This window comes from Heloderma suspectum, chromosome 4 (genome assembly GCF_057233095.1).
Source record: "Heloderma suspectum isolate Gila_16-S chromosome 4, 16-S_ref, whole genome shotgun sequence".
NCBI lineage: Eukaryota > Metazoa > Chordata > Lepidosauria > Squamata > Helodermatidae > Heloderma > Heloderma suspectum.
This window is the reverse complement of record NC_139461.1, coordinates 286,863,583-286,879,113: the sequence shown is the minus strand read 5'-3', so window position 1 is coordinate 286,879,113 and position 15,531 is coordinate 286,863,583. Positions and strand designations below refer to the sequence as shown.

The 15,531-nt window shown below is 47.3% G+C and overlaps 1 protein-coding gene across 12 annotated transcripts in view; it reads left to right on the top strand.

Annotated features, from left to right (window-relative positions):
* Positions 1-2,298: 2,298 nt before the first annotated feature.
* Positions 2,299-15,531, top strand: part of LOC146348837 (uncharacterized) — a 30,910-nt gene continuing 17,677 nt past the window's right edge. For 3 of the 12 annotated variants that reach the window (XR_014790724.1, XR_014790721.1, XR_014790720.1), the window contains exons 1-2: positions 2,346-2,446; positions 4,638-14,596. Coding sequence is in view for 1 of the 12 variants with exons in the window: in XM_084854126.1 (XP_084710252.1) it covers positions 7,354-9,711 (2,358 nt within the window). In the remaining 11 variants the exon portion in view is untranslated. Of the gene's footprint in view, positions 2,447-4,637; positions 15,101-15,531 lie in introns of those variants that run through there. The other 9 variants (XR_014790730.1, XR_014790727.1, XR_014790728.1 and 6 more) reach the window with 9 other exon arrangements.

Genomic DNA, 15,531 nt, shown 5'->3' with positions numbered 1-15,531 from the left:
TTTTCCTCCATGCACCACCAATAATCTCTCTAGGTTTAGATGGGCAAAGTATGGCCCTCCAGATGTTTTAGACTACAGCTCCCATCATCCTTCAACACTGGTGATGCTGGCTAGGGCTGCTGGGAGTTGCAGTCCAACAACAACTGGAAGGCCACACATCCCCCATCCCTGCTGTAGATTCTAGGACAAATACTTTCTTGGAGAAGGATTGAGAAAGAGTATAGTTATTTTCACATGCACTGATCCAGGGTGGCTTCTCTGTAATACTTCTCTGATTGGTCCTATTTGGGGGAAGAAAACAATCAATTGGTCTCTTTTGCAGTTTGTTTTCCAAGAAACTGATAGAACATTCACATTAGTAACTGGCTCATCGTCATTATCATAACTCATCAGAAAATTGTGGGGAGAAACAATCATTTCCTGTTTAGAGGAATTCCTGCTCACTCTTAAAGCTGGCCTAAACAGGCTTTCAAGGAGAGAGAGAATGCTGTGTAAAAAAGAAAAAACCCTCCCTCTAAATTAGTTATATCTGGCTTGGTGATCCCTTTTTGATTGAAGAGTTAATAACAGCCAGGTGCAACCAATAAAAGACTCCTCACCAGAGTTCTGGAAGGCAGCATGAGACCGCAGCGTGGCTGAGTATTCCAAGGGGGAGGGTGTGCCATGTACTTCCTCTGCTCTTTACTCTGGTCGTGTTGAAGCTGTGTTCTCGGGAGCCCTGGGGTTCCTTAAAGAGACACTCAGTGATGGTGGACGGTAGTGGATGCTACTGGCTCCAATGTCAGTGGGACAAAGCACCTATATGGTCCACTCACTGAGGGAGGGGGTCCACTGAGGGCGTGAAATACCTCGGATAGCTCCTTTAGAGTTCTGACTGGTTCTGACTGAAACCCGGAGCAGATTCACCTCCCCACTGACATTGGAGCCACCAGCCTCCACTGCGTAGGACTCTTCCCATCTTCATTGGTCCAGTGATTCTTGAGATAATTTCTGAAATCCATCTGCAAGAATTTCTGGTTTCTTCACATCTCTTCCAGTTGGTCCACTAAAAAAATATATTGGTTTATGAAAATTTATATGGTGTTTCTCCACCCACCATGGACCTCCAATGTGACACATATAAAAATAGCAGAACAGCTCAGAACATTCTAAAACCTCAGTTTACAAACTATTAGAGCTGAAACAAAAGCTTTGTGCACATTTAAAACTTGGATTGTTTTTCAGCATTTTGACTTCTTGACTTTCAAACCTGGTCAAACCTGCTTTTGGAATTCACACTTGCAAGTAATTTAAAAATGAACTCTTGCTGGTGAAACTAAAGGAATATGGTTAATAATCAAATCCCTAATTTAAATGGGTTGGATCCAGATTAGTGCATAGCAGAGTTCTGCTTGTACTGGTGAAAGGGGATGTGGAGGTGATCTTTGCGATTCTTCCTTCCCGCTGCTTTGGGGTGTGTGTTGGCTGGGTAGCCATCCAGACCACCGTAAGAGGTGACAGAAGAACCTGGCGCCTTCCATGTACCAAAGGAGCCCTTCCTTTCATAGAATGACCAGTCTGGACCTAACCCAATATTTTTTTGCACGTAAAGGCTGCTATAGGGTTTAAAAGTTACATACTCAGTGATAGCAACCACAGTTGATTTATCTATCCAGCATGTCTCCCAACCTGTTCGCTTTCCTTCCTGCCCAGCTAATCTAGTTTCCTTCCAGTGCTATTGGAGAAAAAAGAACCCATGCTGTTCCACATCAGACCCCATAACGATTTTTCCTGTTATCTGGAGTAATTGCCCCTTCATTCCTCGGTAAATGCAGTTTGCAGGTGTTAGAGGAATTGCTCCTGTAAAATCAGGGCTCTTATTTGGGGAAATATCGGAAGTATTATAAATCAAGTGGCAGAGATGCCCAAAGGAAACACTATGCTGAGTTATCACCAGTAATAACACATTGTAGATCTTTCTCTCCAATGGTGTTGGATGGAAACTAGATCAACTTCATTTGTCTGGATGGGACAGAAGTTGTGCAGGCTTGTTCTACAGAGGCTCCATGACTGGTAAGTCTTGTTTATTAAATTGTAAACACACTTCCTTGAGTTTCTCAAAAAGGCACTGTGAAGGTTTGAGGCCTACAGAGGCAAAGGGAAAAAAGGTCAGGCTCAGAGGCCTGGAGTTTTCTGTTGGGAGGGGGCAACCCTGAGAGGAGTAGTTTCATTTCTCTGGTTAAGTTTCTGTTTCAATTCCCCTTTAAGATTCATTTCTTCTGGTTTGAAGCAGCGCTTTCAGTTTTGAGGGAGGAGGGTATATAAAGAGAGGGAGGCGAGCCAGTAAGAACGAGAAAGACCAGGCTGCAAGCAGATTAAGAGCTGAGTCAGCCAGAGCGTGATGTGAGGGCAGAGTCTGAAGAGACAGCAGGAAGAAGCAGCCTAGAAAAGTCTAAGGACAGCTAGGGTAAAGGAACTTGTGTTTTGCAAATTTGATGTTCTGTTAATGCCTTTTGTTTCACTCCACTCTATTGTGTAATTACCTTTGGTTGTAATTTGTTGGCTTTAAATCTACTGGTAAACTGCTGTGGTTAAACTTGGTGTCTGGTGTGTCAATCACCCCATGTCTACAGCCTAAACCCCACATTACAGGGAAGGGGAAGTTTAAAAGAAGGAAGGTGGCACTCTTAAGGTGGCAAGAGATCCTTAAGGGGTTGCTCAGGGTGTCCAGGTTATAAGTGGAAACTTGCCAGGCACCTATGTTGAAGTTTGGGTGATATGGTATTTAATTGATTAATGAACTGATGAATCCATTCCATGGCAGAGGATTCATCAACTAAAATTTTTAAATACTGGGTTGACATCCCTAATTCATTCAAAGATCATATCTTAAAGCAGGGGTGGTGGCTCTCCAGGTGCTGTTGAACTAAAATTCCCATCAAAAATGGGATAAGGCTATCAATGGCTACTAGTTGTGATGGCTATGTATTAGCTCTGAGGCAGTTGCTGGGGAACATGAGCAGGAGGGTATCATGTCCGACTTGTGTGCTTCCCATAGGCAACTAGAAAGGCTTTGGGTCTTCTTTTGTTCTTATCCCTGGCCATTGGCCATGCTGGCTGGGGCTGATGGGAGCTGGAGTGCCATCAGCCCCAGCCAACTGATGGGACTCCAGCCATGATGACAAGTAGCCATTAATAGTTTTATCCCATTGATGATGGGAATTGTAGATGGATCCACATCTGGGAGGCGGCAGATTCCCCATCCCTGTCTTAGAATGTGGTTTCCAAGAGCCACTGAGGCACCATTTTGTTCTGATTATTTCGGTAGGGCAGGATAGTGCTCTGGCCTCACCTGTGCATGTTCTCTGGCAACACTTGCATACACCATGAAATGGTGTAAAAACTCAAGGCTACAATCCAATGAAAGGTGCATGTGTTAAAGATGCGTTAAAATTGGGTCTATAAATATTGTTTTAGTGTCCGAATTGTCTTCTTTCTTCTTTTCCTTATTTGTCATGAAATGTTAGTTTATTTTGAAACAAACAAAATCAAGGGAACAAAAAGAAGAACATACATAAGATCACTAAAGAAGCAAAGGAATTCACTAATTATAATTCTTAAGGAGCAATTCTATGCATGTTTAGGCAGAAAAAGTCCTACAGTTCCCAGCATACCCCAGCCAGCATGGCTGCTGGAGGGATGCTGGGAGTGGTAGGACTTTTTTCTCTCTAAACGTGCACAGGATTGCATTCTTAGGTCCTGTTCTCATGTAATGCAAAGCCATGATGGATAGGGAATTTCTGCTAACTCTGGTGGTTTCGTGTTTTGTGTCGGGGGAGAAAACCATGTTCCTCATGGTTAGACATCTGCACTAACTGCCCTCTGCAAAAGGGTTAAGGGGCCCCAGGTTGGCTTACCTTGTCATCTGGTGGGCTCCCTGATGGTTAAAAAAGGCTCTGGAGGACTTCCAGGCTGTGACCATAGAGTCTGCCACCTAGAACATCCGCCACTGTGGGTGATGCTCTAGCTGCCACAGACTTTTTCTGGGATCACATGGCCATTTTGGATGCTGGAGTGGGTGCCAGGAGCCTGTTTGCACTGTGGAAGGTGGCGAGCTGCTTGGTAACCACGCCAGGAAGATCAGCATGTAACCGGGTAGCGGAACCACATGGCACTGTGTGGTTCCTGGTCACGTGACAGGTGTGTGAGTCATTCCCCCCCATAGTTACCCTAACCACCCTCCCCCCATGCACATCTGAACAGGCCCTTACTCTATAACCAATATGCTTATGGAACATCTACAGTAAAAAGGACTTCAACATAGGAAATAAATGGAAACTATGGTGCCATAATATCTTTCTTAAAATTGCAACTCCTTGCTTGCTGCACTTGCTACGTATAAAGTTATTTTCTGAGTAACTTTGTACATAGTCATAGTCTATTTTTATCAGCCCACTGCTCCTCTTTGTCTTCTTTTTTGAGATGTTTCTTAGAAACACAGGCTAATAAATTGATGAAAAAATGAGTATGCTTTATGGATCATGCTGGTACAAGAAGTGTTAATACCTGTTTTTATGTGGTTGATACAATTTACACTTTTAAAAAACGTTTTATTTATTTAATAAAAATAATCATTAAAATTGGATTTTCCATTACAGCTAAGTACTGAAGGCTGATTCACAGAAGCATGTTCAACACCTGATAGTGCATCACTTGCTGAGCTCAACATGCAAACTGCCTTTATTGAAAACACAGAATATGAAGTGATATGAAAAGTTTGCTTGTGGTGTTTTGTCTATGATGGGCAGTTCTACACATGTAAGTCATCACCTGATGTTATGGTAACTGAGCAATGAATATGCATGTGGAAATCAGAAGTTGCTTCATGGGTATCAGTGGAACTTAAGCATCCGTAACTGTCTCTGGATTGTCCTGAAAAATATCAGGACACTTCACATCCAGGGTAGGCAACCTGGTGCCTGCCAAAAGTTTAGCCCCATTGTCCATGCTGGCTGGGGCTGATGGGAGTTGTAATCCAAAACATTTGGAGGGCATCAGGTTGCCTAACTCTGCTTGGCACGTCCTTTTTGTTTTGTGTTTTGCTGTGTTTGTTTTTCCCGGTTTGCAGCTTCTAGTTAAATAACTGATTTGCAGACATTCTCTTGCAAATCCTATATAACTTATTCTCTGACTAACAGATTTTCACAAAGACTTCTGGAAAGCGTCACTTCTTCTTGGCTTGCCAGCCCCTGCAATCCCATCTTGTCAATCCCATTATGCAGAAAGGCAAAGAAAAACAAGAGGGTATTAGAGGAAGTAGGAAGACGGATCTGCCCAGTCACTAGCTCTGCCCCATTGGGCAATCAAGTCTGCAAGTGGAATTTTGTTCTGGCAGTGTTGATTTGGCTGAAAGGAAGATGGCTTTCCCTGTTTCAGTCACAAAATGTAAATGTCAGCAAACACACAATTACTTATCTGAGAGCCTTACATAAACAGAACAAATTGGCATCTTCCTCTGCAGATATTTGATTTGCACACATATGCAGCCATGGTAATCAAGCCAGCCAATTAGTTGTGCAGTTAGTTGCCCACTTGTATTAAAAGTTTATGTGCAGAAGCATAACTCCAGTGGACTGTCCTTTCCCCATTTTATTGCTCTTGCACTTGTACAGCTCTTGATGGGATAACAGGCCAGGAAATGCTTCCTTCACGCAGACCACTGGCTAAATTGTCTGCCTCCTGGGAATAGCTGGCAAACCCTTCCAGGCCGTCGTGTTTGTGGTCTCGTGTGCAGTTTTGACAGATCAGAACCCCCCTCCAACCCTCCTTATATGGGTCTCTTTTGCCCGCAAGTCCGTTTTATTGGTCACAGGAGGAAGCCTCTTTTCCATTAATCAACACAAAATAAATGGAACTTAAAGGCTAAATTGCAGCACTGTGCGCAATTTCTACAAATTATGCAGGGACGGCAGATACATTTTCCCCTAGATTGTGTAATTAGAAAGGCTGGGGGGAGGAAGAGAAGGCTGCATTCCACCTAAAGGCATGTTTAGACAAAATGTTTCCCCGAGGTTACTTTTCAGTCCTTAATTTGCCCTAAAGATACTTCTAAAAGATAATTGTGGGTTGATTATATTACTCTATTACCCTAGTGATACATACTTCTGTATGATTCACAGTGTCAATCTTTTCCATTGCTGGCTGCTTAAGAACATAAGTGCCATGCTGGATCAGACCAAGGGTCATCTAGTCCAGCATTCTGTTTGCACAGTGGCCAACCCTTGGGAAGCCCACAAGCAGGTCATGTATACAGTAGCACCATCTAGCAATGCGCAGGCATACTTTTAAAGCTCTCTTTACTTCTGTCCTGGCATTTATACTGTATGTTTTGAACCATCTTGAAACCAGTTGTCTTAGGTTCCCAGTAAAAAAACCAAACCAAACCCAGGAATTCAATTGTAGCTTGCTGACAGAATTGATAATAGTTTTTTTCCCCTCCTTCAGAGAACTACAGTTCTCAGAGTCTCTTTGGGGGAATTTATGGAATTTAAAAGAGGTATGAAACTAGGCAGCATAGACGTCTTGTGTACCTCTTTCTTTGCCTTCCCTTCTGATTCACTGTGGCTTATTTCCTTCACTATGATCATTCGAACCACCTTCTTACCTCCATGTTCTGCTTGAGCCTATTTCCTGTTGCCCATCTCAGACTAATTCTGTTCCCGTGCTAAGCACGGGGAGTGCTGGGGGCCAGACCATATCGAGGCTGGGCGGCAGGCGCTGGTGGGGTGTGCGGGGCAGGCCATGCCAGGTAAGGGGAACAAGGGAGAGATGCGTAATATCTGTCCCTTGTTCCGGGCCTGCCCAGAACCAAAGGATAGCTGGGGGAGGCGTGACTCCATCTTCTGGCCTTCGTTTGCTGCTCTGCAATGCCAGGCCTGTTACCCAGAAAACCTCCCTCATCCATGACATGATCCTGGATGAGGATGCAGACCTGGCATATATTACAGAGACCTGGCTGGCTGAGGCCGCTGCTCCAACTCTTGCGGACATGTGTCCAGCTGGATTTTCATAAGCACAGCAGCTGAGGACAGGGGATCAGGGAGGGGGAGTGGCTGTTATCTACAGAGAGTCCTTGGTTTTCACCAGACCGCCTCTCCGGGAGACCAGGTTTGCTGAGTGCATGTACTGGAGGTTGGGCCCGAGGGGCAGCCTGGGGATTTTGCTTGTGTATCGTCCACCCCACTGCACGACTGACTCCCTGGCCGAGTGCTTGAGGTGGTCTCTGATGTGCGTGTGCAGTCCCCTAACTTATTGGAGTCGGGGTACTTCAATGTACATTCAGAGGCCATCCTCACGGGGGCACCTCAGGACTTTATGGAGACCATGGCATCCTGGGAGCTGCACCCAATTCTAACTGGGCCCACCCATGTAGCCGATCATGCACTAGACCTTGTGTTTGTTTCTGGAGAAGTGGGGAGTGATCTGGAAGTCGAGGGTATATCCACCCCACCCCCCTTGTCATGGTCAGATCACTATCTGGTGACGTTGGACTTCTCGGTTCCACAACCCCTCCGCAGGGGTGGAGAACCCATTAAAATGGCCCGCCCCAGGCATCTTATGGATCCAAATGGATTCCAGAATGCGCTTGGGGATTATCTGGGGCACGCCAACGGCCACTCGGTCGAGACCCTGGTGGGTGGCTGGAATGCCGCAAACACTGGGGCATTAGATCGGGTGGCTACGAAACGCCCTCTCCCCCTGAACAGGGCTCGGACGGCACTATGGTTCAATCCGCAGTTACGAGCTCTGAAACAGGAGGTGAGACGGCTAGAGTGCCGGTGGCGGAAGTCTCGCTCCAAAGACAATCAGACACGGGCTAGAGCTGTATCTTCAGCCTATCACGTGGTGGTGAAGGCAGCAAAAAAGGAATATTATGCTGCCTCTATCGCATCTGCAGAGTGCTGTCCCAGGAGGCTGTTCCAAGTGGTCCGGAGCCTGGTCGGTCCTGTGGCTCCGGAACCACTGGAGCATTCTAAGGCCCCCTGTGAGGCCTTGGCAAGGCACTTTGCATATAAAATTGATCGGATTAGGAGTGTTATTCCGTGCGCTGTGGATACAGTTAGTGAGCAAGAGGCGGTCTGTGGCAAACTGGTTTTGTGGGATCGGTTCCAGCTTCTTCTTTCTGATGAAGTGGACAAGGTGCTTTCACCTGTAAGGCCGACCACCTGCTTACTTGATCCTTACCCATCTTGGCTCATTATGGGCTGCAGAGAGAGACTGGGTGAGGGAATCAGGGCAGTGGTGAATGCCTCCCTTGAGGAGGGAGTGATGCCATCAGCCCTCAAGGAGGCAGTGATAAGACCACTCTTAAAGAAGCCCTCCTTTGGTCCCCAAGTTCTGAATAACTTTCACCCAGTCTCAAATCTGCCATTTTGGGGCAAGATGATTGAGTGGGTGGTGGCGATGCAGTTGAGGGCACACTCGGAAGAAGCCGATTATCTAGATCCATTTCAGTCAGGCTTCAGGCCTGGGCATGGGACAGAAACGGCCTTGGTCGCCTTGGTGGATGATATGAGGAGGGCTCTGGATAGGGGCGAATGCTTCTTCCTTGTTCTCCTCAACCTCTCAGCAGCTTTTGATACCGTTGACCACGGTATCCTCCTGGACCACCTGGAGGGATTGGGCATTGGAGACACCGTATTGCAGTGGTTCCTGTCCTTTCTCTCCGGCAGGTACCAGAGGGTAGCACTGGGAGAGGAGGTTTCAGACCCATGGCCACTCACTTGTGGGGTGCCACAAGGTTCCATCCTCTCCCGGATGCTATTTAACATCTGTGTGAAGCTGCTGGGGGCTATCATCAGGAGGTTTGGGGTGCAGTGTCAATATGCCGATGACACGCAGCTCTACCTCTCATTCAAATCTTCACCAAGTTTGACCGTAGAGTCCCTGTCCAAATGTCTGGAGACAGTGAGTGGCTGGATGGGGAGGAATAAGCTGAAGCTGAATCCTGACAAGACCGAGGTACTTTTGGTGGGAGACAAGAGGAGGCTGGGGGATGTTGACCTGGTGTTGAATGGGGTACAGCTACCCTTGAAAGACCAGGTCCACAGCCTGGGGGTCATTTTAGACTCCCAGCTGTCCATGGAGGCTCAGGTGTCAGCTGTGAGCCGGACAGCACTGTACCAACTCCATCTGATACGGTGGCTGCACCCCTTCCTTCCTGACTATCTGCTCCCATCAGTAGTACATGCCCTGGTCTCCTCTCGTTTAGACTACTGTAATGCACTCTACGTGGGGTTACCCTTGAAGACAGTTTGGAAGCTGCAGCTGGTACTGAACGCGGCAGCTCGCCTGATTAAAGGCAGCCGCCGGCGAGATCACATCACTCCAGTGCTGAAGGAGTTGCACTGGTTACCAGTTGTTTTCTGGGCCAAATTCAAGGTGTTGGTTTTGACCTTTAAAATCCTATATGGTTCTGGCCCAGCCTATCTTAAGGAGCACCTCCAGCAACACCAGACAGGCCGCTTAACGAGATCAGCCTCAGATGGCCTTCTCTCTGTCCCATCAGCCAGGACAGCTAGGCTGGTGAGGACAAGGGAGAGGGCCTTCTCTGTGGTGGCCCCCACTCTGTGGAACTCCCTCCCTAGGGAACTCCGCCATGCCCCCTCTTTAATGAGCTTCCGCCACGCATTAAAAATGTGGTTGTTCAGGGAGGCATTTGGGGTGGTTTAGGGTATTTTTTATGATGATTTTAATGTAGAATTTTATTGCTTTAACTGTTTTCTTGTTGTACATAGCCCAGAGTGGCTGAGTGACCAGCCAGATGGGCGATTAATAAATTTAATAAATAAATAGATAAAATAAATAAGCACCCTTCCTCCTTCACTTTCCCCAGCCGTGACTCCCTCCATGAAATCCCCCCAGTGTGGTAAGTAGTGCTAGTAAAAAAAACCAAACTGTCTTTGTCACCAATAGGAACATTTTTTTTTTAATTAGCACTGACCACTGTGTGTCTGGGGGTTGATCTACATTGCGTCTGCTAGCGCATCGAATTCAGTAGACTGGCGAGGTAAATGCCAACGCATTAAAACATGATTATCCACACTCACCCTGTTTCCCCGTTGCAGTACTTCATCGAATGCACAAGCACGGTTCACACTCGAGCGCTGTGCTGTTTTCCTGCTTTTAAAGATGGCGGCTGTCATTGGAGGAGCAGAAATTCTTCCTGTTTTTGCTGATATCCCGTCCACTGTCCCTTTCTTCCTCTGTCCCTCGGTGTGTGTAGGGATTGTGCGAACATCCTGTTGGGGCTCAAAGCCCTACGAGAATTTACCACTCTGCCCCCCCCCTTGCACACCAGTTCCCTCAGCAAGAAGAGGGGAAGAAGGCAGCGCCTCTCGTCCTCTCCCCATCATTGCTACAGCGGCAGTGGCACGGGAGAGGCTGGTCGTTGTCCCTTGCTGCCGCTGCTGTAGCAGGGGGCGGGTGGAGGGAAGAAGGAGGCACCTATCCTCTTCTCTCCCCCCCACCTGCTGGAGGCCAGGGTGAGAGGCTGGGGGGTGTCTGCTGATGCTCTTTTCCCCGTGCCAGCCCTTGACAGCCGGTGCAAGGAAGAGGGGCAGCGGTGGCAGCACCCAGCACTTGCGTTGGGTAGGGGGGCTGCTAGCGTCTTTGAAACTTTGCATCTTCGAAAACCGCCATGTGTTTGTCCCCCGCTCCTGAGATGACGTTAAAATTGTCCACGGACATTTTTATCAATGTTAGTCCATGGACACTGAGGGCTGGCTGCCTGGATATGTGTGTGTTTTTCTTTTCATGCAGCAAGCATGGATGGGACTGTGAAAACATTTACACTCGCCTGGGCAAGTTTGTGGAGCAATCGGGCTGGAGAAGCTACGACTCTTCAAAGATTCACTTCTTTGAAGATTTGAAGACAACGCCTTAATTTTTTTTTTAAAAGCCAAAGTGGGGGATAGAAGGGGGTAAAACTTAGTCGCATTTGAAGGGATAGAAGAACCCCCTGCTCAGTGCAAGAAGTCTGATTCCCAGGCGGTCGCCCATCCAACTACTGACCCTGCTGAGCTTCCAAGATCAGACAAGCGCGCGCACATCCAGCCCTTTGCTTGTTGCTGAAGAAACACTGAGTGCTGAGGAAGCTATGCAATCAGTAGCCCGAAGACAACATGGGGCCATCGAGAGCTGTGATTGGACAGGAGGGAAATACAAACACCGCTGTATATGGACAGGCAAGGGAGGGAACTATGACCAGATACAGTAATGAACGCGGAAAAACAGAGTACATTAAGGGGAAATACCAGGATATCAGGGTATTGAAAGTGGTAGCACGGAAGCGGGAAATTCCAGTTCCAATTCGAGGCGGGTAGTGCGTAGTGTGAAAGATGGGTGGTGAAACCTCATTGGAAGCGAAAAAAAAGTAAGTGTAGATCGTCCCTGGGTTGATTTTCAGGGGATGATGGTTGGGGAGGGAAAAATTAAACCTCCCTTCCCCTCATTCTGCAGTCCCAATCTGTATCATCACCCCCCTCCCCGCTTTTGAGTAAAACACACATAGCTACATCCTACAAATTTAACATAACATATAGTTTGTCTCCTAAGCCTGCAATCCTAAACACACTTACTAGAGAATAAGCCCCATTGAGCACAGTGGGATTTACTTGTGAGTAGATATGCATAGGATTGGACTCCACTACCGAGAAGGCCCACTTATGTCCCGTTACTTGGCAAAAGATGAGCCCTTCCAGTTCAGACCAAAGGCCTATCAAGTCCCGCATTCTGTTTGCCAACCAGATGCCCATGGCAAGCCCACAAGCAGGGCATTGAGTCAATAGCTCCCTTACCCATCCTTTCTAGCTCATTTTGCCATCCTTCCTCAACATCCCTTACAAAGGCATCTTCTTCTTTTACCTCCACTTTTAAGATTTAGCACAGCTCAGCAAAGTAGCATCTACAAAAGACACACACATCTGGCTTTGTGCAAATTTGACATGATTTAGTGTAAAATAGTTGGGTAAACACAAGAGAAAAGAGAGAAAACATGCTGCAGAGTACAATGATAGGAAAGAAGCCATATTCAATCTTTTGAATAATTTAACTTTTAAAAAAGGCAAGATGTCCTCTTGCACTTTAAAGACCAATGTGATTTATGGTAGGGTGGATTTGAGCCTCTAAAATTTCATAGGGGAAGGCCCATAGTTCAGGGGAAGGAGGATCATAGTAGTACAGCCCCTGCTTTGCATGCATATAGGGATGGGCGGATTACTTACCCCGGTCCAGGTGGGGGCATCCACTGGGGGTGGGGAGGCGATCCTCCCCTCCCCCCGGAATCCTCCCCGGCCACCTCTGCTCTGTGGCAAGTCCGCAGAGCCACCGGCCAGGCCCGCCTGCAGCTGGACTTCCGTCCGCTGCTGGGCTGCAGCTGCAAATGGCGTCCGGTGTAGCGGGCGCCATTTGCGTCCCTGCATTAGCCATGATAGGCTACGTATATATTTACATAGCCCATCACGGCAAAGAGCAGGGACACAAATGGTGCCCACTACGCCATTTGCGTCCCTGCTCTTTTTATGTTGGGCTACGTAAATATATGCGTAGCCTATCACGGCTAATGCATGGACGCAAATGGTGTCCGCTATGCCATTTGCGTCCCTCCATTAGCTGTGATAGGCTACGTAAATATGTACGTAGCCTATCACGGCAAAGAGTAGCAACGCAAATGGCATAGCGGACGCCATTTGCGTCCCTGCTCTTTGCCGTGATAGGCTACGTAAATACTTAGCCTATCATGGCTAGGGAGGCAAATGGCGGCCACAGACCGGGGCAGCAGATGGACCAGACCGGCTGACGCCAGGTAGGGTCCGTCCTGGGAAAATTTCACAAATTTTCACGGGATGGTGGGGGAGAGTGCTCCATTCTGCCATGGACTCCGGGGGGCCGGATTCCAAAGAATCCAGCCTCATTGGAGTCTGTGGCAAAATTCTCTTAACATCCCTACATGCAGAAGGCCCCAGGTTCAATCCCTGGCGCCCCTGGGGAGCTGCTGCTTGTCACTGTTAGCAATACTGGGCTAGATTCAACCATCCATTCATTTATTGCATTTCTATACCACCCAATAGCCAAAGCACTCTAGGTGATACAAAACTTTTAACATTTAAAAATGTAAAATGGTTTGAAACTGTGAAAAACAAATTAATAAAACTATCACGACCTGATGAAAAGCTAACATTAAGAAGTCTCATGGTCAACCCTCAAATGCCTGGGAATAGAGGAAAGTCTTAACCTGGCATCAAAAAATGGCAGTGTTGGCACCAGGCAGACTTCACTGGGGAGAACATTCCACAATCGGGGGACCACCACGGAGAAGACTCTCTTCCTTATTGCCATCATCTAACCTCCCTCGGGGGAGGCTCTTGGAAGAGGCTCTCAGATGTTGGTCATTGTGCACTGGGAGAGGCATGCATCAGGTGTTGCAATCCCAAACCACATAAGCCTTCATAAGTCCAGAGCAGCACTTTGAATTGGCTTCAGAAATGTACAGGCAGCCAGTGCAAGTGGGCCAGAATTGGGGTTATATGCTTAAACCTTCTAGCCCCCATTATCAATTTGGCCACTGCATTTTGCACGCGTTGCAGCTTCTGAACTATCTTCAGAGGCAGACCCATCAATGGTCCAGCTTGGATATAAGGCAGCGTCCCTGTGAACAGTACGGCCCTGCTCATCTGCTGTTCCCATTTCTTTCTGTGGAGCTTGCCCAGGAGAACTTCTCAGAAGATTGTGCCCCTAGAGTAGGGGTAGGGCCCTGGTGGCCCTCCAGATGTTGCTGCCCCCAGCGCCCGTCAGCCCCAGCCAGCATGGGCAATGGGGATGATGGTTGCTGTAGTCCAACAACATCTGGAGGGCCACTGGTTCTCCAGTCCTGCTCTAGATTTCAAAAAGCAGCACCAGTGAGAGCTTTCCTCCCAATGCAAATAGCAGCCAGGGGTGGGGTGGGGATAATCCGGATTGGGACCGTGGTGGGGGCAAAGGGTTTATGTATTATTTGCCAGTATATATAAACTGCTTACATCTAAAAGATTTCAAAGCAGTGCACACAATTCATAGAACATAAAAATCAAGATCAATATGTAGAATATGTCGTATCTACATAAGATGGTAGGCTACACCTAAACGGGAAGCTTGCCTAAACCGATGAGTCTTTAACATCTGCCAAAAAATAAAAATGTCAGGGGGGAGATGATTCCACATGGTGGGTGGCACTGTGTCAAATGTCTCCGCATGTCTAATGTCAGGGGGAAGATGATTCTGGATGGTGGGGATTCTAGATGTCTCTAAATTCCACATGGTGGGGATTCTGCATGGGGGGGATTCTAAATATCTCTAATTTCTGCATGGTGGGGATTCTGAATTCCACATGGTGGGGATTCTAAATGTCTCCACATGTCTAATATCGGGGGAAATGATTCTGCATGGTAGGCGCCACTAAATTAAATGTCCTGTTCTGAACAGCTGCAGAATAGAACTCAGATATGCAGTACCACGAAGAGGACCTCAGCAGATGACCTCAACGATCAAATGGGTCTATAGGGAGAAGGCAGTCTCTCAGGTAACCAGGTCTCAAGTTATTTACAGCTTCATATGCAAACAACAACATCCTAGAATCGTGCCCTAACTGTATAATGACCATCGTGTCTCTTTTGTTTAATTTGCTTCCTTTGGCTTCTAACAATCCTATGCATGCTTACTCAGAAGTAAATCCCACTGAGTTCAATATGGCTTAATCCCCAAGTAAGCATGCATAGGACTGCAACCTAAATCTTGTGACTGCCAATAAGGGAGAGGGGATGGAGGAGGATCCAATGGATGTTTGTCAGGGGAAAGTGGTCCCAAGACAGCCAGTGTGGTGTAGTGCTTAGAGTGTTTGACTGGGACTGGGGAGGCCCCTTCGACTCCAAGAAGCTCCCTGGGTGACGTTGGGCCAGTCACCGACCCAGTTCACATATAACAGAGGCAAATTATGGGTTAATAAACCCACCATTTGCTATGGCACATGCCACGGCCATTTTGAACATTCATCCCCCAATCGGGGATTGCTACATGATGTCTGAACCCAGGCACTGTAGGTTAATCATGAGTTAAACAACCTACAGTTAACCTACAATTAGTAGTTAGGTTAACTGTGGATTGCTTGACCCAAGATTAACTTAATAGTGTCCGGGTTTGGATGTCATGTAGCAACCCCTGATTGGGGGTTGAATATTCAAAATGGCCATGGCATGTGCTGCAGCAAATCATGGGTTAATTAGCCTATGATTTACAGCTGTTTCCCGATCAGCCCAATCAGAGGTTGAATATTGAAAAAGGCTGTGGAAAGTAGCTGGCACTCGCCATGGTAAATCCTGGGTTAATTAACCCATGATTTGCCGCTGTTATGTGCGAACAGCCCCACTGACTCTCAGCCTAACCTGCATCACAGGATTGTTGTGAGGATAAAAATGGAGAGGAGAGGAGGAGATTCATGCACGCCACCTTGGGCTCCTT